Source organism: Strigops habroptila, chromosome 1, assembly GCF_004027225.2.
Source record: "Strigops habroptila isolate Jane chromosome 1, bStrHab1.2.pri, whole genome shotgun sequence".
Classification (NCBI taxonomy): Eukaryota; Metazoa; Chordata; class Aves; order Psittaciformes; family Psittacidae; genus Strigops; species Strigops habroptila.
Genome location: NC_044277.2, coordinates 49,942,386 through 49,970,093, shown reverse-complemented (window position 1 = coordinate 49,970,093; position 27,708 = coordinate 49,942,386). Strand labels below are relative to the sequence as shown.

The following is a 27,708-nucleotide window of genomic DNA, read 5'->3' as shown; positions in this document are numbered from 1 at the left end:
GTTTGGTTCTCTCACCTGGTGCTCCAGCATACCCTTCAGCAATGGGCATAGTACTTTGACCAGCCTGACCATCCACGCTTCTAAGGCGCCCTCTTCCTGACATTAGGACAGTGCCAGGAGGCCCTGCCTCTCCAGTCTCCAGGATGATCCCCGTTGTTCCAGGCAGAAATGGCACAACTCCTGACCCTGGCAGTGCTGGGCGTGGAAGAGGTCTTGGCTGTGGTGGCAGGAGGGGGGTCCTCTGTCGCGGGGGTTGTATTTGTATCCTTGGCCTTGATGGCAGCAAGGATATACCAGGCTGGGGCTGCAGGGGTGGTCTTGGTGGCAATGGCTGCCGTGGTACTTCTGATCGCCCTTTGAAATGATGAAAGAAGAAAGGAAGATACAGAATTATTCACCTAAAATAGTATTTTAAATTGCCTATTTTTTGTAAAAGAAAAAAAAAAAAAACCCAAACATAAACCAACTTTAAAATAAAACAGGACTCAATTTGAGGCCACCTTTTCCCTCAGACCCAAGACTGCAGTGATAAAACTACTTTCCACTCCTGCGATACTATAGACTCCCCTCTTTCCCAGCCTATGACACAGGGAAAGGAATGAAGACAGCCTGGAAATGGGACAAGCAGCAGTCATAGAATCATAGAATAGTTAGGGTTGGAAAGGACCTTAAGATCATCTAGTACCAACACACTAGACCATGTCACCCAAGGCTCTGTCCAACCTGGCCTTGAAAAATAACCTGGCCTAAGTCAAATAACCTGTGGACATTCACCTGCTTGTCCAGCTTGACTTGCTGCACACCAAGTGGGCTGTGTATCCCACCTATTCCCTCCGGTGCCTTCATCTCCATTGCGAGCTCTCTCTCTACCTTCACTTCAGTGTTCCCTCCCGCCCATTGCTTCTACTTTTGACTCTGTACTCACGCAACACCTAGCATAAGGCTGACCCTTTAGCACTACCATAAAGAAAAGTATCCACAGAAAAAAACTGAGTAAAAGAACACTGACTTAACAGATTTTTTCCCCTACTTTGAAAAGCAATAAACTTTTAATTCCAAGTATTCCCATTACTAATATTTTCTGACAAAGGCAGAACCCTAGGATATAATCCACCAGAAAAGCCTTTATTGTTTAAAGAGAAGAGATACCATTAAAAGACTTTTCCAGTAGGGCAGCCAACGCGTATGACATCAGGGTTTAACAGCGCTGACATGGTTACTTTTGTGTATCATCTGCTCCAGTTCTAAGCCCTTTATAGGAATTACAGCTTATTTATAAAAATGAAGTCCTATATGACATATAAGGATGCAATGTCCTCCCAAGAATGAAGTTGAATTACACCAAGAACAGGAATCTACAAGTGTGTAGATTTCAGCAATCTACACATTTACAGATTAATTTGTCATGTCAGATGCAATGTCAGCTTTTACACGGAATAATTAGAATTTCATTCTAAATTAAACATTAGCATTGGTTGCATTTTGAGACTATAGCTTTAGGTGCAGGGATGGAAAGGAGTTTCTGGGGAAATGGACAAACATCCCCTTGCAAATTTATCTGATGCAACTCATCACACAAGAGATGCTTGCGATGGTCCACAGTGGAGACCACAGCTTTGCCCTTTGTGTGAGAGCCTACAACCGAGTCATGCAGATATCGTCCATGACGCATGGCTGGGGCCAGATATTGTCGCTGGCAACTCACATGCTGTTTCGTGACTACTCAACACCTGCATTTTACCCTTGTGAGTCTTATTCCTTGTTTTCAGTCTCATAGTAAGTCCACATAAGCCTTCTGGAGAGGCTGTCTGAAGTCATAGTCTCGCACCACCTGCATTCATTTACTAGATATGCCTGCTAGAAAAAAAATCTTCCTGAGCTTTGCTGGCTGACTTTAACTGTCATAAGAATCGAAACTAACACAAGCAATGCACTGATAAGCTGCACTGAAGCTTACTCCATAACTCTACCCACAAGGCAGACAACTAAGGAGTGAAATGTTGACTTTATACAGATTATAGTTATCTTCATAAAAATCCCAGGATTAAAAAAATCTTATTAAATAAAAGGCTTAAAGAAAGTGAATTGCTTAATGGTGTTATTAACTTGGTGAGACATCTTCTGTCCACAGCAGCACAGATTTAGACCCTCAACTAAGAGCTTCAGATTAACCTCATTCAAAACACAAACTGACAAAACACTTTACCTTGGGATGCGAGTACTTGTCATTGCTCCAGTCAATGAAGCTGAGCTTTATTAAGACAATGACTTGAGCTGACACAGAGAAAATGAATACATTGCTCTGCTTCCTTTTCTAAACATTCAAATAACAACTGCTTAAACCTCATATCCTGTGCAGATCACTTCCTCACATGCAACATCAATATTCAGTGCAATATTCAGAATTGTCCGCTACATCTCCATAAAGCTAAATCCAAAATCAGCTGCCTAAAGCTCAACTTAAAGTACCAGTAATCAGATATGTGTGGACTGAGAGGGATCTGGTCTGCCATCTTTGCCAACCTTTTTGGCCTCTTCTACTGAAGATGCGTCATAGCAAGACCCTACCAATAAATCACTAGACAAAGATGATAACACTGGAGCCACCCTATCCTGATGCTGAATTCGACACATGTTTTCAATTCACAAGGCAGTGAGAAAATGAAGCTCTGATGAAGGCTGGGGTGAATCTAGCTGGATCTGCTTAAGCTTTGCTGAACGAGAGACAAAACAGAAATCTTCCCTGTCATCTTCCCGTCTATCTGGGAAGGCAAAGAGCATAGCTGAGCTCATTACACAGCTGAGAACAGTAACACTGTCCTCAGCAGTGGCGTCCTGGCCGCTCTGGTTGTCATCACTGGTGTGACAATTCAGTTACCATGTCACACAACAGCTTCTGCTCTCAGATGCCCATCCACAAGTGAAACAGAAAGAAAGGTTTTTCCTCCTCAGCTGAAAATTTACTAACTGAAGAAGGAATGATTTACGAGCAGTGACCTGGATGCATAAGGCGGGTGGATCTTCAGGACGCATCTGTTTCTAGTATCATTCTGCCCCAACCATGATCTCTGGAGCCCCCAAAACACATAGAAACGAAGTGCAAAAAACAAACTAGTGAGTAAAAGAATCTGTGACTGCACTCAGAGTAAGCCAAACAGACCTTACTGGAATTTTTTACGGATACCAAAGGGATTTGACAATTGAATTACAAAGTACAAGCTCACAGGGAGCCTAGAGGAATCGACCATAGCTATTTGCACTACAACGCTAGGATTTTACGTTGCCCTTTATCAGTGTTGTAATGCTGAGCACACATTTGGTGTCTTAGACCACAACTTCAGTAGACGGCATTTTGCTGTTGCTTTCAAAGCCCGGCTACAGACAAAATTCCCAGAGGAATTGCAGTTCAGGTCAAATAACCGTAACCAAAGCAAACTGCACTCCCAGCATGGTGTCTGGCTGCATGACCACAGTTGGGATTCCTGGAAAACTTAACGAAGCTGTACAAATAGGCAGTAAGTTAAAAGAGACCACTAACTAACATGGCTTTCAGTTTTGTGCCATGTGAAGAGCAAACGTACCTGCAGAGAGGTACAGAGTGCAGTGAGAACAATTTATTCTACAAGACATGGAGCTGGAGATGGTCACCATCTAATGTGGACAAAGAGCTGCTGGACTGCATTACCTTGGTGAGCACATGCATGGTTCCCTACACTCTTAGAGCAAACCACTGCCTGCTGCCCCACCACCTTGTGTATGGCAGGATGTACTATCTTCATCAGACATTATGACAAATAAATTTCTGGCCCTTGGGTCCATATCTGACATACAATAAATCACTAACCTGGCTTGTTAGTTTGGACTGAGGCACTTGAAACCCATTAATTAAAAATTTGGGAAAAAAACACAGGCACATTCCTAAGATCAGGGTCATTTGACTTTGCTCAGGTTTACAGTGAGCCAGGCTTACACTGCTCGATAAGATTTTATATGGTATTTCTTGCAACATATCCTTGCCTTACTGCCCTCTACAACTGTTATTAGCAACAGCTTGTTTCTGTTTCGGTCCTTCTGAGGTCAAATGACATCATCTGAATGCTACGATACACTGGCAAACGGTGCATAAGAAATTCTACACTGATCTAAGGCCAGGACTGACAGTCTTCCTTTCAAATGTTGGTATTGGTGATGATGCTGCAGATCACAGATACATAGTTTAAGCCGTACCCCAACTCACATAACTGGGTTCCTAAACTACTTCCAAAAACGTCTCTTTTGCCAAAATCTTTCTGCAACTCCAGCCATCAAAACACTTAGACTGCTGTGCCAGTGTTATTTTAATTGGAAACATTTGGGGACTGAAGTGTGTGCTTCACCTATCCTTCAGAGGCACTCCATCACAGGGAGGTTTGCTCAGAGTGCCTGCTCCCCAGGTCCAGCAGCAGCATCCTTCCATAGGCTCTCAACACCCAAGGGTGGATGGAGAGCGCTGCCCTGAAACAGCATTATTTTATGGAAACCCAGGCACGCTGAGGCTTGTTAATGCATTACAACATTGTGAGAGGGCTGATAATACCACCCATGAGGCTGCTCAAACACCTGATTTAAATAGCACACAAAAGATTACTGTGCGTTTCTTGGACCTTTCTCCAATGTTGGTCCCTACTGCAAATTTATTTTGGGCAAGACGGATGAGAAATAGGATTACACAGGTACATCATAATGCATTTTAATGGGGACTGGGTCTGCTTCTGCAAGATCTAGGGGTGAAGGTCCTAACCCTGTTGAAGTTCAGTCAAGATTTCACCAAGTGAATTATCTGAGAATTACAGACTCCCTCCACTCCCCTTCACTTTTTCCTTTAAAGGAAAAGAAATATTTATTTTTTTAATCTCTCACAAGAGCTTCTCATCTCAGAAGGATTTTTGTGTCAAGTACTGCAATACATTTGGTTTTAAGCAATTAAACACTCAAAAGAAACACATCTATCACAGGCTTTTGAGTCTCCGCCTCAGAATGAGAAGGATATTCTTCACTAAAGAAATTACTTTTAGACCAACCCTTCATGAAGCACAACTTGTCCATTCAAGCAAGAGCACTCACAGTCCTGCATCTGATCTCCCCCAACCACCACCAGCTGCAACAGCCCATAGCCTCTTCCCTCAGCACCTCTCTTCTGATTCAAGGCCAGTCGCAGAAATCAGCATCTTATTTCTCTCATGCGTGCACAGAATTAAAACCGGAAGCATCAACCAACCGAAGAGTGCAGTTTCAAAATAGTCTCCAATTCCTGTGTTTTTGCGTCATGCTGACAGAAACAGGAACTCAGCTTCCTTCTGTAAACTTTGACTCTCTCAGAAAAACCACCCTTTGCTGAAATTTGGAGGAAGAACTACAGAGTTCTTGCAAGAACTACACCCTTCTTCAGAGGGAACTGAGTGGCATTTGGCAAGGTCTCTAAACCTTCATGGCAAGGTTCACCAACATGTGAAGTTACCATTTCACAGCATTTTGAGCCAAAGGGAATGTGCCTTTGCTTCTCAGCCACTCTAATGCAAACTTCAAACTACCTGCAGAGGTAGATTTGAGCTAACATGTTGGACTACGAACAAAAGTGGCTGAGATGTGAAAACACTGCCAGGTGGGGTGTGCATCTATTGCCAACCTGCCAGCTACATTGTGGGAATGCAAACTTCTGGGAGAACTATGAAGAAGTCTTATATTGCCATACCAAGATCGGCCAGAGCTTGTTTGTGAACGTCCTAAATCAGAGAGTTGGTGATGAATTATAATCATTAACTCATGCTAAGAGTAAAGCTTACAGGGAATCTTTCTTATCATAAATTTAAACTCCTTTGACTTCTGTTTTCTCCACTTACTTTTCAATTTCCCCTGAGGAATCAAGAATAATATCATACAACAAAATAAACCAAAACAAAATAAAATCAAATTAACTGGAATAACACCCACAGATAATTACTACTTAAAACTCACTTTAAACTCACTATCCAGTAATATTAGTTTTCCTACTCTCTTTATTCTGGCTCAAAGTAAACATGAAAGCATATACTACTTCTTTTTTTTGAGAATACTTTTATAAGCACTCAAAGTCCTTTACGGTGTTCTAGAGCAAAGAGCCAAAATTAGAGTCACTGTAAAAACAAAGTAGAAGTTGTGTAATATTAAGTTTTTCCTCCCTGTTTAGTTCCTTTCTAAGTGATTCAGAAAAGACAGCCAGTTGAAAACCAACCAAACAAAAAGCATTTAAAAGAGCAAAAAACTTACCTGGGTCAGACTGAGATTTCAGCATGCCTTCAATGTCTGTGGTAATTTTGGAGACCTGTCTATGAAAGTGTTGGACAGAATTTTTGAGGCCAGAAATATCAGTTGAATGAGATACTATAGTTCCATTCATTTCACGGATGCAGTTCCATAAGCTGCTCACATGCTTATTCAGACCTTCTTTTATCTTCTGCAAGCTACCTGAGACAGAGTCCAGCTTGCCGCAAACTTTTTCAACATGCGAGACTCTGCTCTCAACATCCGAAACGCCCTCCTGGATACCTTGGGTCTTCTCTTTGCACTTGCTAAGATCATTCAGGATATGGTCATTCAACTGTTCTAGTCTCTCTTTCACTTCACCACAGCAATTATCACTGGGATGAGCAGTTTGATTTGCAAATGTCCTCTGCATTTGATCGATTTTCCGGAAGACACCTCGTTGTGTTTTTCTACAGGTAGAATTGACACCCAGAAGCTGCTCCTTGCAGCTACTCAAGCCATCCTGAAGATTTTTCATATCTTTATCCATGACATTTAGACTATACCGGAATACACGTACATCTCTCTGCATTTTCTGGATGTCACGTTGGTTACTCTTAATTAAGTCGAGTTTCTCATTAAGAGAGCTATTCAGAGACTGCAGGAGAACAGAGTTATTCTCTGTTTTCAAAAGCAAGTGATTGTATTTGTTGCTACAGTTTTCTAGCTCTTTCTGAATGTCCTCCGTACCCTGCGGTGCAGACTGACATTTCTGCCCACAGAGGTGTTCAAGTGACAGTAGTTTGTTCTTCAGGAAATTTATGTCTTCCGTAAACTGTTTATTTGCAAATCCTGCATCACTGGGCAAGATGGGCCCAGGATTAATAAACATTCCATCTGGGTCTGTGGTATTAGCAATTTCTAATATAGTGCCACCTAGCCTATCTTCTAGTGCCCGCAGCTTTTGGTCAAACAAGTCTCTCAATTCATCTACCTCAGCAGCTATAGCACCACGGAGAGTTTCCTCAACGTAAAAGCAATGTTCTTCAGCATTTCGTTCTGTAACATTCATCCTTGCATCTAGCTCCTCCAACCTCTCACCAAACATGTCTTCTAGATCTGGAGTTGACAATCGACTGATCTCATTATCTATTCGGACGTTCAAGATCCTGTGCGCTTCCGCAACTCTCTCAATCTTCTTATCTAAATCCTTTATCTGTCGGTCAAAGTCATTTCTCTCACCCTCCTTGCAACAACTGGACTTGTTTGATGGAATCTGAGTTCGAAGAGTATTTATTTCTTTCCTCAAGTCATTCTCTTTTCCCTTTATAACATCAATTATTCCTACACAGTTACTGTCATTGTCATCACACTGCTGCTGGATATCCTGTAATTTGTATTCACAAGAGTTCTTCAGATCTGCCATTTTCTTTTCAAATCCTTCCAGTATTTCCTGCCTGAGGGACTCAAATTTTGAGTCTATATACTCCTGATATATATTGTCACTGGGCATTGTTATTGTAGGTCCTTGTGCTGCCTCCTGCAGTTGCTTTAATTGCCCTTCATAGTCTTTTACTTTTCCATTCAGTTCCTCCAGCTTGTCATTCCTCATTTTCAAGGCTTCTTTGACATCAGCTAGCTCAGACTTTAGATCTTCCATTTCAAAATCAATAAAAGGGTCTTTCTGATCCTTATTATTGAGGAGTCCAGGCAGATGAATAGTGTCTGTTTCACCACCAACCGCACTATCAGGCTCTGGGCGGTCATAAAGGTTGTTCAGCCAAGTGACCAACATCTTACTAGCATCTTCTTGGACAGTCAACTTTAGATTTTCATTCACACCTGCCACAGAGGACTGAAGTTCAAGCACTGATCGTGTAAGCCTAAAAAGTTCATCCTCGAGAAACTGCATTTTTTTCTCATATGGTGGAGGTTCTGGCACTTCTGTTGGTTCTGCATCTGTTTCATGGAAATAACAGACAAAGCCTGGATGTAAATATTCCCAGTGGTATCTGTTTTAATCACCTGAGGCTAATTTCACTTTTCTTTAAAGCCAAAGAATGACTTAAATTGCATAATGCTTGTTCCCTTTTCTATTCTTGTTTTCAGTAGTTTATAATTAAAATGTTATCAGAACACTCCAAACTAAAAATTTTAGCACAATAATTCCTGCCAAGATAAAATGGCAATAAATTAAAAAACTAGCAAGCAGAATCCCTCTTCTTGTTCAGCAATCTAAGCTATAGCATATATAATACACCATTATAGATCCATAACATCACAACACAATCACCTATAATAGTAATTTGGGAGGTACTGCTCCTGAATTCCCACTGAAAAATTAAGTGGCAATAATTTCTGTGCCTAAAGTGAGTTTATGCTTCGGTGTTTTGCTGAACTGGGATCCAAATGCATATACTGGATGGAGTTCCACAAGATATTGCAGTTATCAAATTGCTTCAAAAATACATAATTATTTGATACATATTTTAAGCAGGCAATAAAAATTTGTATAAAAGCATAAGCTTCACACATCCAAAATCATTAGATTAAAATAACACCAGCACTCTCCTTGTTGAATGAAAAAAGGTAAAAGCAGACTTTTAGCTGCAATCTACTTTTTACTTTGCACAATTCAACTAATGAATCCGAAACCATCCATCCAATCCATCTGTCATTGGTATCACCTCATCTGCAGAGCCACATACAGTACTGGATGTTCAGTTTCAAGCAAAATGTGTAACAATTCTAGAAAATCCCAAAGAAAGAAACATTATCAGAGGTCAATAAAGTATGAACTGCAGGAAAAGTGAAAGTAATTTGTTATTTTGGCTAGAGGAGAGAACGAAGAGTGATATTCTGAAAGATATCTGCAAACTGGTAGGGAATAAACTGTTTCCGTATTTGTTACTGATGGGGACAAGATGAATGGGTTTCATAGAATCATAGAATCATAGAATCATAGAATCGTAAGGGTTGGAAAGGACCTTAAGATCATCTAGTTCCAACCCCCCTGCCATGGGCAGGGACACCTTGCCCTAAACCATGTGGCTCAAGGCTCTGTCCAACCTGGCCTTGAACACTGCCAGGGATGAAGCATCCACAACCTCCCTGGGCAACCCATTCCAGTGCTTCACCACCCTCACTGTAAAGAACTTCTTCCTTATATCTAATCTAAACTTCCTCTGTTTAAGTTTGAACCCATTACCCCTTGTCCTACCACTACAGTCCCTAAGGAAGAGTCCCTCCCCAGCATCCTTGTAGACCCCCTTCAGATACTGGAAGGCTGCTATGAGGTCACCACGCAGCCTTCTCTTCTCCAGGCTGAACAGCCCCAACTTCCTCAGCCTGTCTTCATATGGGAGGTGCTCCAGCCCTCTTATCATCCTCGTGGCCCTCCTCTGGACTCGCTCCAACAGCTCCATGTCCTTTTTATGTTGAGGACACCAGAACTGTACGCAGTACTCCAAGTGGGGTCTCACAAGAGCAGAGTAGAGGGGCAGGATCACCTCCTTCGACCTGCTGGTCACGCTTCTTTTGATGCAGCCCAGGATACGGTTGGCTTTCTGGGCTGCAAGTGCACACTGCCGGCTCATGTTAAGCTTCTCGTCAACCAACACCCCCAAGTCCTTTTCTGCAGGGCTGCTCTGAATCTCTTCTCTGCCCAGCCTGTAGCAGTGCCTGGGGTTGCCCCGACCCAGGTGTAGGGCCTTGCACTTGGCTTGGTTAAACTTCATAAGGTTGGCATCGGCCCACCTCACAAGCGTGTCAAGGTCCCTCTGGATGGCATCCCTTCCCTCCAGCGTATCAACTGAACCACACAGCTTGGTGTCATCGGCAAACTTGCTGAGGGCGCACTCAATCCCACTGTCCATGTCACCGACAAAGATGTTGAACAGGACCGGTCCCAACACCGATCCCTGAGGGACACCACTCGTTACAGGTTTCCAACTGGACATCGAGCCATTTACCACAACTCTTTGCGTGCAGCCATCGAGCCAGTTTTTTATCCACCGAGTGGTCCATCTATCAAATTGATGTCTCTCCAATTTAGAGACAAGGATGTCATGTGGGACAGTGTCGAATGCTTTGCACAAGTCCAGGTAGATGACATCGACTGCTCTGCCGCTGTCCATCAGTTCCGTGGCTCCACCATAGAAGGCCACCAAATTGGTCAGGCAGGATTTCCCCTTAGTGAAGCCATGTTGGCTGTCACCAACCACCTCGTTGTTTTTCATGTGCCTTAGCATGTTTTCCAGGAGAAACTGTTCCAAGATTTTGCCAGGCACAGAGGTGAGACTGACTGGTCTGTAGTTCCCCGGGTCTTCCACCTTCCCCTTCTTGAAAATGGGGGTTATATTACCCTTCTTCCAGTCATTGGGAACTTCACCTGACTGCCAGGATTTTTCGAATATGATGGACAGTGGCTTAGCAACTTCATTCGCCAGCTCCTTCAGGACCCGTGGATGGATTTCATCAGGTCCCATGGACTTGTGCACGTTCAGGTTCTTAAGATGGTCTCGAACCTGATCCTCTCCTACAGTGGGCCTAAGGTCTTCGTTCTCACAGTCCCTGCATTTGCTTTCCAAGACTTGGGTTGTGTGGTCAGAGCATTTGCTGGTGAAGACTGAGGCAAAGAAGTCATTAAGAACCTCAGCCTTCTCCAAATCCATGGTAGCCAGTTCTCCTGATAGCTTCTGGAGAGGGCCTACATTGTCCCTAGCCTGTCTTTTATTTGCTACGTATCTATAGAATCCTTTCCTGTTATCTTTTACATCCCTTGCCAAACTTAATTCTAGCTGGGCCTTAGCTTTCCTAACCTGGTCCCTAGCTTCTCGGGCAATGCTCCTGTATTCTTCCCAGGCCGCCTGTCCTTGCTTCCACCTTCTATAAGCTTCTTTTTTCCCTCTAAGTTTCCAACTGGAACACGTGAAGGTGAGGCCTGATAGCTGTACAGAAAGTGAAGTTCAGAAGGCATTTCCACACAAGCAGCAGAATTTTCACCACTGGAGGATGGACAGACATAGATAATCCCAATTTAAGGGATGGATAAACAGACCTCTTAAGATCTCTCTAATCCTATTTTCTGGGATCATAGAATTGTTTGACAAGGCACTAGTAAGTCAAGATACTAAGTGTGATCCCAAACAATCATCTAATATTAACTAAATCTGCAACTAGACTGCCAATTGTTTTACTTTAACAAACATTTAATACCACTCTAATTTGTAGATCCACGTGACTGTATTTATTTGCATACTCCCATATATCTTTGCCATTATGCACAGAGGGGTACACTCTATAAATACTTCATGTATAATCCTAACTGGGATTTTGCATGATACTTTCTATGCAATGCATAATCCAAAAACATTTGCACACTGAAAGCATACTATTGCAGACACGAAAAAAGTAAATGTAGTTAAGAAGCAGAAGCTAAGAAGAAAATACACTTCTTAAAATATTACAGAAAATAGACACACAAATTGTTATCATTAGAATAACTCTTTCAAATGACAAGTGGCGTTAACAGTTAAATCTTCAGACAAAACAATTTTAGTACTGTTTCCAAGCTAGATATACAGTAGAGAGCAACACTGAGATACGGTCTGAAGGACACAGAGTTAGATTTTTTTCCTAAGTTTTAAACTGGATTTCGTCTTAAAGACATTACAAAGCAGGTAGGAAGTCACAGATGTACTCTCAAGACTGGCAGGGTGGCAGATTCCTTTAATAATAAAAAAGCACACAGAGTGTAGCTATTACCTACACACTGGTGTATTTTTGCATTGAATTACGGTTATTTTAGGGTCAGAGCAGAAAGAAAATCTCTAGACATAAACAGTGTGCAAGTTACTTAAAGATATCACTGTGGTTTATTATTATCTTCTGGAAATAATATTTTAGGTGGGCTAACAAAATATTTTAAAAGCTTATTTTTAAAGCACGTATATAATCTATAGGACTGGTCTGACACAATGTATTCAGTCCCAATCCATTCTACTACACAAAACCACAAGTGGAAATCTGACTAAGCACCATACGTGGCACTAATCTCCAATGATGTTGGAAAAAGTCCTTCAGAAGGAAACATCTGTTTGTCATCTTTTGTTAATGCAGAAAAGGCTTAGGACTGCAGTAACAGCATTCCTTCTTACCCTTTAGAAGACATTATCTTACACAAACAAACATCATTCGTTCTTTAAGGTATTTTTTCAGAAATCAAGGTTTATCATTCCCCTTTAGTATTAAGGTAGGTAATCTAACATGAATCTGTAAAATTTGCACAAGCTCCTGAACAAAGAAAAAACTGCTCTAGAGCATTACATATCATTAAAATTAGTACCTGTTCTTTCTTGTTTCAATAATAGTTCCTCTCAAATATATCTTCTTTGCTGAACATTGAAGAACCCACAAAAAACCTCCTGTAAATTCTTACACAAACCTCAACCTTAACCCAAAGGTTTTCCTGAACCACGAGTAGGCAGCTGGTATTTATGGCCAGTGATCTACAGCCACCCCTCCATTCTTCTTCAGGAAATTCTCTGTATCAAGGCTGTTATTGCCTGGCTATTATTTTCCCACCGTGCCATGTCTTCCATATGGCTTTTGTACCTGCCAGTTGTTGAGTTTAATAGAAACCATAATGGTTCTTACACTTAAAAGATGAAACAAGAAACCAGACATGACCATGCATACCAAAATTCAAACAAAAAGTTACCCAAGCCTTTCTTCACAACAGCTTTTGCTGGTGGTGTGGGACGACGAGCAGTGTTTGGCTTTTCTGCTGGGCCTTCTTTGCAGTCCTCCCCTTTGTACCCGGGACAACATCTCCATTCCAGCTCTGTTACTGTCTTATACGCAACTGTGTACCGAGGTCTGAAACTTGTTCGGTATCTGCCAAAATAGAAGCAATTTAAACAATCCATAACTTTATCTGCTATTTAGATTAAAACCAAAATTAAAAGTTTTGGTTTAGTTTGGTTTTTTTTTTTCAATTAAAACCAATTATTTTCATCTGTGATTTTATCCTTCAAATATCAAATGAACAAATGTTTCTGCCTAGGTTTTAAAGTTACCTGCACTAAAAACAGTCATGTCAGGGAGAGCAAATATGGCCATAGAAAAAAGGCTTTCATGTATGAGCAGAGGGGTAATATGATGCAGGAAGTGAATTTTCAACTCATCAGACACTGCTGAGAGTAACAGTGACCACCAGTGTATTACTCCTTAAATTCAAAACCTTTTTCCTCAAACTAACTGTTTGTCATTGCAAACCCACCCACAGAGCTGCTCTGGCAGCAGCTCTTCTGGACATCAAAAATTGTTTCTGCCTTTGTCCATTTGCCTTTCCAGAGTCTCCACGTAAGTCATTCCTCGGAATCCATATGTGAAGAGCAGTCAAAGCTAGGAGGAATTATTACAGGAAAGGACAGAATGGTGAAAGCATGAGTCAGATAAGGACATGAAAGGAGTCAGATGAAATGCCACAACCAACAAAGGAATCAAGTCTTTCCTACTTCACTAGTTAAGATGAAAAGGGTCTTGCAGACAAACCTATGCACACATAAAGTACATAAACCTTAAGTTTCCCCTACTAATCACTCAAAAGTTAATAAATGGCAAACTGATTCTGATTGTGCGACTTTCTTTAACCATAGGCTTACTCTGTAACTTTCCTTCAGCACAGGTACCCCGTGTTCAGCTGCAGTCAGACACTAAGGTATCCCACCAGACCATAAGCAGAGGCTGTGCTATTTTAGAAAAACTAAATCAATTTAAAGTTCCATTTTGGGTTGAGAGAGGAGGAAAATAAGCAAAACAGGAATTTGCCACCTGAGTTCTATTAATTGGTATACTTGGAATAAATAAGAAACAAAAAAGTTATCTCAATTTCTCATATTAATTCCTTTCTTTTATAAAATTAGTATCATACTACTAACCTTTCTATGGTATTTTCAGACCTTCTTTTCTTAAGATTATTTCAGATTAGACAACAATTTGAATGCATTAATGAAAAACAAGCTCACTTCACAGCTGAGGTGTCTCTAAAGTAGTGATACCAGCAGAATAAATACAGGACAGCAGCAAAGGACTCAGCTCTGCAACAGATTTCACTCCTAGCCTGGCCGGGCTCATAGGGAGTGTATTTTGGGACAGAGAATACAGTACAGAATGGGCACCAGAAGCAGCCGTGCTATCACACAAAAATCAAGCACATGTTTCATTAAACACTGCCTTGTATTAATATGCAAAATTCCTTATTGCTTAAAAATAATTAGCAATCAGCTACCAAATGTAAAGAGTTACATCTTACACTGACTGTGAAACAGTTTCTATTAAAAGTCACAGACTTAAACTGCTACTCTTCCAAGCTTTTCTTGCCATGCGTGTAAATAATTACTGAAATAATTCTGTATATTTTTATTCAGCTCCTTTCACCTTCAGAGACATAATTTTAATGTAATGTCCCACATCTGATAGCCATTATTACTTTATCTATGATTTTTCATATAAGGGGGAAAAAGTTACTTTAACTAGAGACAATGCCATATTTTTTCCAACTGTTTTTGGGCCAAAGAGTAGTTTATTCTAATAATCCTCTCTGCATTCCCTTCTCCTTGTGAACCTTTACAAGGAGGCAGGGGCAGGCTAGGCTGTAGCTCTGTCTATTAGATGCTTGTAACTGCTGTGGTTTGCTGTGATTGTCAGCTTTTCAGATTCTGACTTGGAGCACATAAAACTCAGAGTGGGTTTGCAATCCGTTTTTACCTTCACAAAACCATATATGAAATGGCAGTAGACTGCACTCCGGCTCATCATTTCTTTTACAGTTTTCACGAAACATCTTCTGAATCTGTTTACAAATGTGAAGTACAGACATCCCCAAGGTCAAGTGCTTTAAAAATTAAGTAGATAAGTGCAATGTAGAGGGCACCACTGGGAAGGACAACATCCCGGCCACCCAGGAACTTCCTTTTCCTTCTCCCTTATCTAAAGTATTAAACCACATCTTGTGTAGGTAATTTGGGTTTGATTCCTTTCTCTCCAACTAGCTGCCAGAGTCAGAGGAGTGAAAGGATTAGCTAGATGCTTTAGTGTTTTGAAGTGGTTTTGAGAGTCATTACAAGCTCTCACACACCACCACATTACTGAAATGCAAACTTTGAACTTCCAGATCAATTTTCACGTGCCGGAAATGGTCGTACATACTTTCTTCTGATTTCCATAAAATACTTAACTGCTCCAAACTTTGTGTGTGTTCCTCTCTATACTTTCAGGGCCAAACTCCTTCCTGAAAATTACAGTATTTTGGTTATCTTCAAACACCATTACGCTTCTCTATGTTTTCCTAACAAGGTTTTAAGAATATAGCTGAAACATTTTAAAAAAGGAGTAAGAATTACTTTTATGCAAATTGTGCACGTCTATATTCAGATTACAGAATGAGGTTTTTCCTTGTACTGTCTCTGCCATTCGTTGTATACCTTCTCTATAGTCATGTTTTTCAACATAGACACCTTCAGATGATACAACCAAATGCAAAAGAAGAATATCAACAAATTAGAAGAAATCAAGCTTAGTATTTTCCATATGGGCAAATTATAAAATTTTTCCAAACTCCATCTTAAAAATAAAAAATAAGCAAGCTTGACATTCTCACTCTCTTTCTTATTTCATAGTTTCATAATCCTAAAAGGAGTAAATGTTTTAATATGATTTAATACAAAAATTATTTGAAATGCAGAAGAATTCTCATGTTCTAAATTACAAAGTATGAACACAGTGTATCTACAACTTTAAAAATGTTGTAGCAGTCTATTCCTTACAAATTCTTTCAAGTCTGAGAGCTCAAGCAAATACATGAATTGGATCTGTTTCAATTTCAGCTGTGGCACATCAAATACAGACCGACTTGAATCCTAAACCACATTTCTCCTAGAGAAAAATTAAGCTAGAATCAAAATGATTCAAAATCTGGATGTACAACAGCTTTCACATTTTACATCTTGAACTGTGGTCACAAGACAGCTATGCTTATGGATGGCTCAGAAATTAAACTGGCATTTACTTACCAAGAACTACTGCTCCTTTATACTGCCAGTCCAGCTGAATGGATCACACAGGTAGTCCCATTTACTTCACCAAGGCTAGTCATATAAGGTTGGGCACAAGGAACTTGTCCTAACGCTTTTCTAATTTGAATCCAGTCATAGAAAAGTTTCTTAAAAATCACAGGTTCATAGATACAGCTTCTGTGCTGATGATATGCTTCATACACAGCTATGGATGTCACCCATGCAAGGAACGGTGTCACTGTGCCAGCAAGACCCAGATGCACTCATAAATGACAGTCACCAGCACTCATCCAGCCCAAGCGAGATTCTCAATCTTACAAGTTTTTTAAAGCCAGAACTTTTCTCACTCAGTGGATTTCAGTGGAGGAGCTGGAGACCTCCAGGATTTTGCCAGGATGTAAGAGTCTATCAGCAGTGAACAGTTATATTCTTGGTTACAGTTCGAACAAAACAAACCAGAACGTTCTGCTAGGGACCACATCCTGAGAATAGTTTGTCATTCTACATGTTTTAATGACATAGGACTGTATGCTACTAGAATATACAAACCAGACATGTCTTTATATACATTTGCAGTATTCTGGATCCAATTGCTCACTCAGTCACAGCAAACATGCGACATACAAGCACAAACACACAAAACATAACATGCCCAGGTTTCACATCTTTTTATATCTTGTAGGTGTGAATCTTCACACAGTTTCCTAGTGAGGCAATTTGGTCAAAAGGGTTCACAAAAGTCTTTTAAAGAACTGAGGATCCACTTTAGTGCCTGTATATGCTAGAATATATGTAATTAGAATATGCTGTAATTAAAAAACAGTAAAAAATTATATCATCCTCCAGCTGACTTGGAATTCTGCTATTCAAGTAAGTGTTAATTCACACAATCATTTTTACAAGTGTCTCAAAAACATGTCAAGGAAAAATTTCTTATGTGGTTAAATGTTACATACAATACACCAGCATTTATTGTGCCTCGTCACCTCACCCTCTTGTGGACTTCTAGCCCAAGATGATGGTCATATCTTTTTGGTGAACTGAGCTAAATACTACAAATGAAATCATTCTTTTAGAATGCATGAATTAAGGGTGATTTCAACAGTCTCTAATCTTTCCTTGCAACAGAGAAAATAAGAACAGCTGGGTTTTAGGAATCTTTCCACAACAGCCCTACAACTACCAACACCTACTACCTTCACCATGAATTCAACATGCCGATCAAATGAGAAAACACATTCAGAACGCTATGCAAATCTCCACTTTTAATATCCAAGTATTTCACAGCTGAAATAAAGTTGTATAGTGTGGAAAAAGCATTCAAACATTCCTCCTCTTTGAGAGAAAAGTATTTTCTTAGGAAAATGCTTAATTAAAAATACATGTTTGCTGCAAATGCTAGACATTTTGACTAGGGAACGAGCTATAAATTTCTCATGCTAAACCACAGAAGGAAGCAGTTAGCACTGATATTTGGAATGTCACCTAATAGCGATAAAACAAATCAGAAACATTTGGACAAAACTGGTGGGAAAACATATGGCTCAGTTCTGTAACTAGATATTAACATTCAACCTTTTGGGAAATGCAAGGAGATAAGTGCCACCACATCCTCACTGTGAGCAAGGGACTGCAGAATCAGCATATGTTTCTACATAAGCAGTGTATAAAATGTTTATTCTGAGCACAAAACCTCAAAGTTGGTCCAAAATTCTGTAGTCACTGGAACAGGTCCATAACTTCAGCAGCCTGCAAATCACAGGCTTATTGAGTAGAAGATAACAAATTGTCACTATTTATTGCTCTAACTACTCTGGATCCATTCTTTGTAAATTATATCGTCTGCTCTTGCATGTCCCAGACATCCAAATCTTCAGTATATTGCAATGGGAGTGCTGAAGTAGCACACAGACCCCCCCCCAAAATACTACCTAGAAGATGTAATTAAATACAATCATATTTTGACCAAGCATTTTTTATTCTGCAGACTGCAAAGGCTTGCACTGAAAATATACCTGTTGGCCATTTATACTACACAGTTACTAAACTAGAAGCAGTTGATCCCAAGTTTTCTGTTTCCCAAGAGTACAGGCCTAATTCCAACCCCTATAAACAGCAGCAGAAATCCTAGTTCTACTGAAATCAGGGAGACTTTTAGTGATTGTCTCTAACAATGAGTTTCAGGACACCTCAGTTTCAGGTGCCTACTGTGTAGGTATGGACAGGCATTAGTTCTCTGTATTTCCAATATGGCCAACAGAAATATAGTCAATACAGCCAGTAGAGTCAAAACAGGGCTACATCTCACCCTAAAGTCATTATATCTACCCAGTTACCTAAAGAGCATGCAGGACAACACTGCATTGTGTTTCAGAAGTGTAGGTGTTCAGTGAAAGCAAACTGTGGAATCAGTAATAAATCCCAGTTATACGCTGCAGCAAAAATCTATTTAAAAAGAGTCCTAGTGAATCCCAAAATGTTTTTTGGTTTTGATCTGACATTAGAGGCACTAAGCTGCTTCTTATAGATAGACTTAAGACAGTCTCACCTTTCCACTTCTAATCTTTCTTTAGCTGGCATTTTTGCTTTCCAAAATTTGTATAAAGAATGTCAGTACATGTGTTTGCAGGCGTTGGGGTCTGGGAAATACTTTTTCTTCCAAAAAATGCCAGACTTTACCCACTAGCCCTACACCTGGCCCAGTCACAGCCATCTCAACTGAAGTTCCCAAAAGACCATGGTCAAGTCTTTATATAACATAATAATCAGGCTCTAACACACATTATCAAAACCAAGCACAGTGTTTCAATATTGTTTGCACTGGGAAAAACACAATTTTGAGGCACCCCTGTGGCATACATAAAGGTATGATGACCTCCATTAGCACATACTACCAAGAAGGCTCAGCTTTTCTGGGCTCTCACAGGCACATAAGGGTGCTTTTAATAAAGTTTGCACTAATACATAGTATGGCCAACATTCGCACCATATCTATTCTGAGCTAAATCCTAAATAAAATCTGCTACTGGCTGAAAGCATTAACAGGGTCTGAAAGAAAACAAGAGAATAAGACAAAGCACTATGCATCTGCAGGAACACAACTGCCCGTTGTGTACACAACCAACAAATCACCCATCCAGATCCCTGCAAAGAGTGCTTTAATATCAGACTATGAAAGTACTGGTTTTTTTACTGTGTCATAAATTAGGAATGAGCATTAGAGACTAAGTACTTTTCCAGTGTTTATTGTTTATTCTGTGCCTGCACACCACCTGGGAAGCACAATGGGGGCAGATATTGCCTTCCGTATGGAAGAAATTACTAGGGGGCAGAGACCTGGCACAGGTGATTGTATTCCTCCCTCCTGCTACATCCCCAGCATATAACTCTCAGGACAGAGGGAGAAAAGTTGCTTTCCTCTACCCCTGAAGAACACTGTCCCCTCATCTGCTGGTGCCAGAGAAGGAGCAGAGAATGATGGTGCCCAAAGGAGCTCAGTACAGCTTGGTCTCTCTTTAATGCTGAACATTAGTTCAATACACCTGAGAGAATCTGGCTGAATTTTACTGCAGAGTTCAGTTTTTTGTTTTGTGTTGGGGTTTGGTTTTGGGTTTTTTTTTTTTGTTAGTTTGTTTTGGCTGGTTGGTTTTGGGTTTGTTTTTTTCTTCAGCAAGAGGGGCAGAAGATTACAGGAACTGGGAGAAGACAAAAATGTTCAACTCAGACAACACCACAGGGTTTCACTTAGAGCTCCATTCAAAATCACCAGAAGTGACCTTGTTCATTATTTACACAGTGAATTTTGATGCCACTCATCTCAGATAGAATTCTTCTATCCAAAAAATGGGATTCAGAAAACAATTTTCTCTCTTGGGAGAGAAGTGTTTCTTCTTGTGAAGAAGGAACTCTGAAACATGTCCCCATGTCTCATACTAGTTATTTCTAGTTGTTGTATATACATACACACACATCCACAGATCTATCTACCTATCTATCTATCTATTTATCTATCTCTCCCTCCCTCTCAGCTGCCAAGGATTTAATTTTTTAAAAGCTGACAACCAAAGTCCAGTAGGAAATGCCAAAACAAAAAAAAAAAAGTTTCAGGTTTAAAATTTTAATAGTCTTAGTGTTAATGAATTACCACTCCTGAATGCTAGGTAAGCATCTTCTCATGAGGAGAGAAACCAAGATGTGGGATGCCCTTAAGCAACTTCGAGCCACAGCCAGCCTGTGGCAAGGCTTAAAGCACAGCTTCTTCATTGGGATTTAAAATCCTGAATTATCATACATGGTTATCATACAAGATAAGCCTATGACAGTCAACCACACGTGGATAGACCAACAGTAAGATTCTAAAACCCCACTAAATAAAACAGGATAGAAGAACCTTGAAAATAGGTCCTTTCGAAAGAATCTCAGAAGAATTTTGTAGAGCAGCACCGTGATGTAGTTAGTCTAACAGTGATGGAACAGGAGCAACTTTGCAAGACATTACATGTAACAACATCTTCACCTGCCTCTTCTAGCAGCAGGGACCAAGCTTCTCATCATACAACAGTGGAAAGGTCAAGTGCAGATGCAGAGCACTATGCCTAATAAAGCTGCCTGAGAAAAGGAGCTCTTCTGGTTCTCTGTCCATTAAATAAGTTTATTTCTAGGATCATTCCAAGAAAGAGCTACTGCTGACATATTATTTAAAATATACATAGACAAAATAGATAACCAATACTCTCACGATTGCAAGAGCTAACCTGTGGGATTAGCTGGGACCCCAACTTTCAGAATAAATTGCAGCATTTTTTTGAGAGCTGGTACTTTTCAAGACACCAGGTCAAAAGTGAACCAGAAGGGAGAGAAAAGGTGAGATGTCAATGCAAAAAAGAAGTCAGATGGGAGCAATAATCTGCAATGTACAAAACTGGCACTGCCCACTTTCTAACGGTGCAAAATGTTCCTTGACTATTTGGGTGATTTATGACAAAATAAGCTTTAAACAGGTCAGCAGCTCCCTAAAATTAACAACTTCTTGTTTTGGCAACAGTTTGATGCCTAGTTTCTCAAACCAGAAAAGCACAAAAACTCTCATTATTTACATTAATGTGAACTGAGGAGCAGTTTGTGATTTTTCTATTTTTTTAATTACGGCAACAAACTCAAATGATGTGTGAAATGAAATGTCCCTGTCTGCTTCACAGAGAAGAAAGACTCTGGAGGCAGAGATGCACAATTTCAAGCTCAGGGAGACAGCCAGGAAAGTTTACCACACCCAGCAGGCGCTCACAGATTTTCAAACAAGCACTCCAGGAAACTGAAGTACATTCTGAAGGTTTTTAAGTTCCCTTACTGTTTTCAACGCACAACCCCTCAGGCTAACCTCCCTATGCAGTCAGCTAGCTGGAGCCTGTACAAAGAAATTCTGCTTCATACAAAATACACTAAGGGAATAAAAAATTCCTGAAGATCTTTCTAGATATTTGGAGGGGGAACATTAAAACAATCCTCACTCTCCCTTCAAGTTTTTGTGCATCCTGAAAGTTTTTCTTATGAGATATGCACTGCTAGAAGCCAGTGGCAAGCGTAGGCTCTAATGTGTGCTGACTTGTATATCTTAGGTTTGATCCTACCCAGTGCTGAGCACTCTGACACTGGTCTACATGTTTAATTTCTAGCAACTGAGTAGCCTCAGACAAAACTACATTGGGAGTGTTGAAAGGTTGAAAACTACATGTGGATCTCCTATATGTTCCTAGACTGGGGCTGATGTGCTCCACCCAGGTCATTCTGGGGTTTTCAGAAAATGGCAAATCGATATAGCCATTTAACAGGAAGTCTGATATGCTCTTTTGCAGTAATAAAATTTCCACTTTTACTCCATATTATTTTATTAATAAGCATTGAATACTGCTTACTAAGAGTTGTGTGTTACTCATAAGTATAGTCATCTATCCTGGTATTTATGATTGCAGAAAACTAGCAGTAACAGCCTCTAAAGTTATTTCAATCTTTTCCCTTAAATCTTCCTCTTGGCAGTGATTAAAACTGTGATTAGTTTGGCAGTGGGCTTATTTACGGTCATTTGAAAGTATTAAATGACAAGAAGTTGGAAAATATTGCTCAATGAGAGATTTGGAGAGGCTTGCTAATTTAGCTATTGATTCATTCATCACTTTCCTGATCATTTTCTAAGCATGCACAACATAGTGAAATAATGGGTTTGCTTGTTATACATTTGTCATTAGTGTTGAGAAGCTCACACTATATCATGAAATCCACACCCCACAAGCTAAGGACAGGTGACCTGACTTATTACACACTTGAGCGCACAGATATCTTTACTCATATGAGCAGAATTAATGGGGGCTGGTACTTGACTTAGGGGATCTGACAAAACATCTTTTCTTCAAGTCCCTGAGCAACCTGATCTAACTTTGAAGCTGGCTCTGTTGCTAGCTGGGGGCTATGGGGGTTTACATGACCTCCAGAGGTTCTTCCCAATCTAAATCTTTTTCTGTTTGATTTACTACCTTGTACAGGGAAGCCCCATTTGCAGTTCTGCGGCAAAGATGGAAACCCAGAAAACATCTCTCTGCTTCACCCACTTCAGTTCACTTCAAACTTTACAATTAAAACCTTACTAGTGAAAGCAGCTTTGCCCAAAAATGCTGCGCCATAAACTGGAGCACCTATGGTACAGCCAGGTGGCCTAACATACTCTACAGTACTAGAGGCAAAACAAGCAACTGGTATAATAACATCCTGCCCTGAAGCATTGACCAGAGGATGCCCAAAAGAAGCCACAACTCTAAAGAGTGTGTAGAATCTAGCCAAAACGGCAATACCTTTTTCTTTTAACATCAGACAGCACTATTAGTTACAAATTGCTAATAATGCTAATTAAGTTAGCAAACCATTCTCAAGAAGACTAGGAAAGGAAATTCACAACAAAAGAAGTGGGCAGGGGTCAGCTATTTATGAAGCAATATTAGATTTCAAAACATACAAGTTCTTTTTAGTGGGTAAAAACCCCAGTATTTTTGTGTAAGTAACCTTCAGTCCAATGACCCACTAATAAAAGCTCCCTCTCCTTTGCTAGTCACAGTTTTAAGAAAAATAAATCAGGAGCCCCCCACACTTCAAAGGGAACATACTTCAAAGGGCCTTTCTGCTTTTTCTTTCTACTCCCTCTCTTCCTATCTCTTAAGCAGCCACACTTCAACTCACATTTATCCTTGACACCTTAATCAGCCAAAGCATTCACTAACTTTTCAGCGAGGAAATGCACAATCAAGCCCCCATACTTATAAAACAGTTAAACAATGAAGTGTAATAATTTCCTGAATTTCAACTTAACATTTCAGGAAATATACCCTGTAGCCAAACTGAAATTACAGTTAACACTCCTAGAAGTGCAGTCATTCCAACAGTGGGGCTTTATTTCAGACAAATGATATTTTAATGGGCCCTAAGGGTAGGTAAAGAGGGTTCATGCACGCATATGATTTTTAGGCTTGATCACCAGGGATTTCTATTTCTAAAAACAATAAAATCAGTGCTGACTACAATCCATATCTGCAATATACACTCTCTTGTATGTGAAGAGCATGTGGAACTCAAGAGTACACTGTATGTTTAAGGCAGTGAAATGCTCCCATATAAAATGCAGTGAGCTTTTTAATGTAAGTAATTTGTCATGCATAACCTAGACTGAACCTAAACATTAGAACGGCTCTTTAAACCGAGTCTTCAACTAAATCAGATCAACAATAAATCCACTGACTGATAAAAAAGCCCTAACAGTACTTAAGTACTAATAAAACCAGTACATCTATGATACAGTTAACAAGCTCTTTGTTTGATTTGGATCTCACTGTCTGCACTGTGTGCAGCAGAATGAGCTCTTAGATGAACCATGGGTATCAGAAGAAGACTACACAGGGACCGCAGTTTGTTCTGATGAATATCTACTATTTAGTTCATTTTTAACTTGTCTATGTAAGTGCATAAAGGAAAAAGAGAATAATTTCAGAGAGTGCTCACAGTCATTTCTTTGTTGCTTTTGTATCTCTTTCCTGTCCTATTTTTGTCAACATTAGCTAATAAATATATATAAGCACATTTTGTTATTCAGACCACTATTCCTACTGAATTAAACAATACTTTTCACAGGACTAAAGTTGGGGGTTTGCAGGATTTGAACCATATATTTCAAATGCTTTGGATTAGTTCCTTTCCTACTCTGCCACTAAGAAAAGGTATATACCAGCAACAGATAGAAAAATGAAAGTCACGGCCTATACATAGAGAGTTTTGAACACAATAAAATGTAAAGATTTTGATATTCCAGCTGCTTTCAGTATTAATCAGCTGGTGCTGTGGTAGGTACTGAACATATTTTATGTGAGGAACAAGGAATGATTTTACAATTGCCATTACGGCTATGAAGAAAGAAGTAACAGTGATTTCACCAAAGAAAGTCAAATTGAGGAAACAAAGACTTATGATATCTACTTCCATTCTCAAAAGAACGAAAAAACCCCAAGAGATTGGCTACAGCAGGCGAGACCAAATGTCTGTTCAGCCCCATATTCTCTCTCTGACAGCAGCCAACTCCAGATGTTTAGAAACCAAGGACAGACAATGCCATTTCACAGAACCACAGAGTAATCTGGAAGGGATGGGACTTCTAGAGGTCATGAAGTCCAGCCCCTTACTGAAGCTGGGCTTCCCCATCTGGCTCCTGCCAAAGATCTCACCCGCTCAAGCAGTTCTCAGACCAGGAATTTCCTGGGCTAGAAGCAATGCCTTTGCACTTTCTTCATTATCTACTAGCAGACAATCCAAGAAAATCCTAATTTACTGCCTCTGAGATTCCTTATCTTAATGCTTGGTAATTTATGTGTTCGAAGAGCTTGGTTTCAACCGCTCCTCGCTCCTCTGTGAGACTCTGCACAACAGAGGGCACACCCCATTACACAGCCCATAAACTCAGTCAGAAGTCCAAAATGGCCAGTTCAACACTCCAAAGAGAAACAAGGGAAATTACACAAGACCATGTTACTCAGCTGTCTGCTGCCTTTGTTATTTCCCTCAAATTCCAGTGTTTATATACTCCAATAGAGAAAAAATTGTGTTTTTAACAAAAATAACAACCCAAACAAACAGCAGTGCATTTGAATGCCAAATGCCCGACACCTATTGTCACAGGCCCCGGTGTCATCAATGTCTGCAGTCTTGTTTCAGTAGCACCCAGGACCTAGCAATATCAGTCTCATCCTCACCATTTCATGTCAAAATAAAACCTACTATTCTTTGTTGTAAAAGAATCCTCACTATCACCTCAGCCCAACTCTGAGCCTAATTCCACAGAAATCTCAGGTGTCCTTCCGCTGACTTCTGAGGGAAGTGAAATGGTTTTAGAAAGTGCTTATCACCTACAGCTTTCAAATAGAAGCATGTAAATATTACTGATTTTCAAACGGGAAACTGAGGAAACGGGATTTGCCTGAGATTAGTCTGAAGATACAGCAAGATACAGCCATTCCCTGACTCCTGCTGTACCCGCGGGCTCACACAGCCCTGCTACAGCACACTAGGTGGTCACTCTACAGACTGCCATATGGTCACACTCAACAGCATGTAGCTAAAAATCAAACCAGTAACTTTGTATAACCCCCTGTAAAAATCTGTGCGTTGGCTGCTCTCCTTGCTGGACGACTGACAGGGATACACAGATTGTAAATGTGCTGGCACGCATTCCTGGCTCTCCTCGCTCTTACGCACCGATCCAGCAACACAGAGCAACTATAAAACCGGTTCTGAGCGCCGCCGTACCCTACCAAACCTAGAGCAGGGCGCATAGGTGTGCTCCCAGCAGGTGCTGGCGTTCCCACCGCCTATGGAAGGCAGCCTGCGGGCCTACCACCACCCCGCAAGCCCAGCCACGGCGCGCAGCTCAGTGGGGTGCCAGCGCAGCTCCCCTTCGGCTGCGCGCAGCGCACTGCCTGTGCGGACAAACAACGCGCTCAGTCTGGCTCTAATTAGCTCCGGCAGCCTTATGTTCGCAATAAAAGACAGCGCTTTGTTTGGGGCGTGCTGGGGACCAGGAGGCGGTACGTGCCCTCCTGCCCCGGTTGAGCGCTTTCTGGGATGTCGAGAACAGCCCAAGCGCAGCGACAGCGATCGCTTCCCCACCGTGGCTTGGCAGTGGGTGGCCAAGCGCTTTCCCGCCCGAGGTCGCCTTCTCGGCTACTTACACCAGGGTGGGCTGGCAGGGGAACTGGTTCCAGGCACACTTGTACTGGGCCTGGACGTAGCTCTCCGTCCCGTCCAGCACCGAGCAGCTCACGTTCTTGTTCACTATGTAAGCGCACCAGTTCCTGGGGCGAAAAGACAACGGCCGTCAGGGTCGGGCGGCGGCGTAAGGGCAACCACACACCGCCCCAGCCCGCCCGCCGCAGCACCCCGGCTGCCCCAGCCCGCCCCGGCTCGCCCCGCCGCCGGCAGCGGCTCCCGCAGCCCCCTCCGGGGCGGGCGGTACTCACTTGCTGCGGGAGCCCGGCCGGGTGTACCGCAGGTGCGGTGTGGCGTGGCTGAGCCCGGCGCCCAGGGCAAGGAGGAGCGGCAGCGCCCAGCCCGAGGGCGCCGCGGGCCCCGGGCACAGCTCCATGGGGCTATGGGCAGCGGCGGCGGGCGAGCGGGTGCCTGTCCGCGGGCTCCCTCCGTCCGTCTGTCCCTCCGTCCGTCCCGCCCGCCCTCGCCCGCTCCCAGCTCCCTCACTGACGCAAATCCCCCCCACCCCGTTTCCGCCCTCCACGGCAGCTCCGCACCCCCTCCGGCCGAGGCGCCGCTCCCCTCCACCCCCAACCGCCCGGCCCCAGCCCCGGCCCCGCTCTAGCCACCCGGCCAAGGGGGAGCGGCGCTGCGCGCAGGCGGAGGGGCAGCCGGCGGCCCCACATGGAGTCCGACCGCCATGAGCATGGTACCCGGGGGGCAGACCCCGCTCTCCGGTCCCTTGACCAAGCTGGCCGGCGGCTGGCCTCGAGCCTGATTTTCCCACTGGCAAGCGGAGAACGGGGCAGGCAGGGTGCTGTGCCCTCCCCCTGGGGTCCTGGGGGAGAGGGCAGCCCACAAACCGCAGGCAAGTGGGGCACTGGGTTCACCTTCCAGTGGTGTTGGACTCGTGGTGCACTTGAAGAGCACACGGTGGGCACACCACCATGCAGTGGCTCTGCGGTCCTGCTTAATAGTACTACCTTGGCATGGTTGGCATTCCTGTGTGTGGCCCCATCGCACATACCTAACCTTGGGCCTGGGAAGGCTGCTGGTGGCCGCCTCTGCAAGCATTGTGCAGCAGGCCATTATTCAT

The 27,708-nt window shown here is 41.9% G+C and overlaps 1 protein-coding gene across 1 annotated transcript in view; it reads right to left on the bottom strand.

The window, feature by feature from the left end:
• The window catches only part of EMILIN2 (elastin microfibril interfacer 2), a 39,765-nt gene extending 12,667 nt beyond the window's left edge, over window positions 1-27,098 (bottom strand). The window contains exons 1-5 of the mRNA XM_030496232.1: window positions 26,885-27,098; window positions 26,597-26,719; window positions 12,983-13,158; window positions 6,286-8,220; window positions 16-354 (exon numbers count right to left, since the gene is read on the bottom strand). Of these exons, the coding sequence (XP_030352092.1) occupies window positions 16-354; window positions 6,286-8,220; window positions 12,983-13,158; window positions 26,597-26,719; window positions 26,885-27,009 (2,698 nt within the window). The 5' untranslated portion in view covers window positions 27,010-27,098. The remainder of the gene's footprint in view (window positions 1-15; window positions 355-6,285; window positions 8,221-12,982; window positions 13,159-26,596; window positions 26,720-26,884) is intronic.
• Window positions 27,099-27,708: the final 610 nt, after the last annotated feature.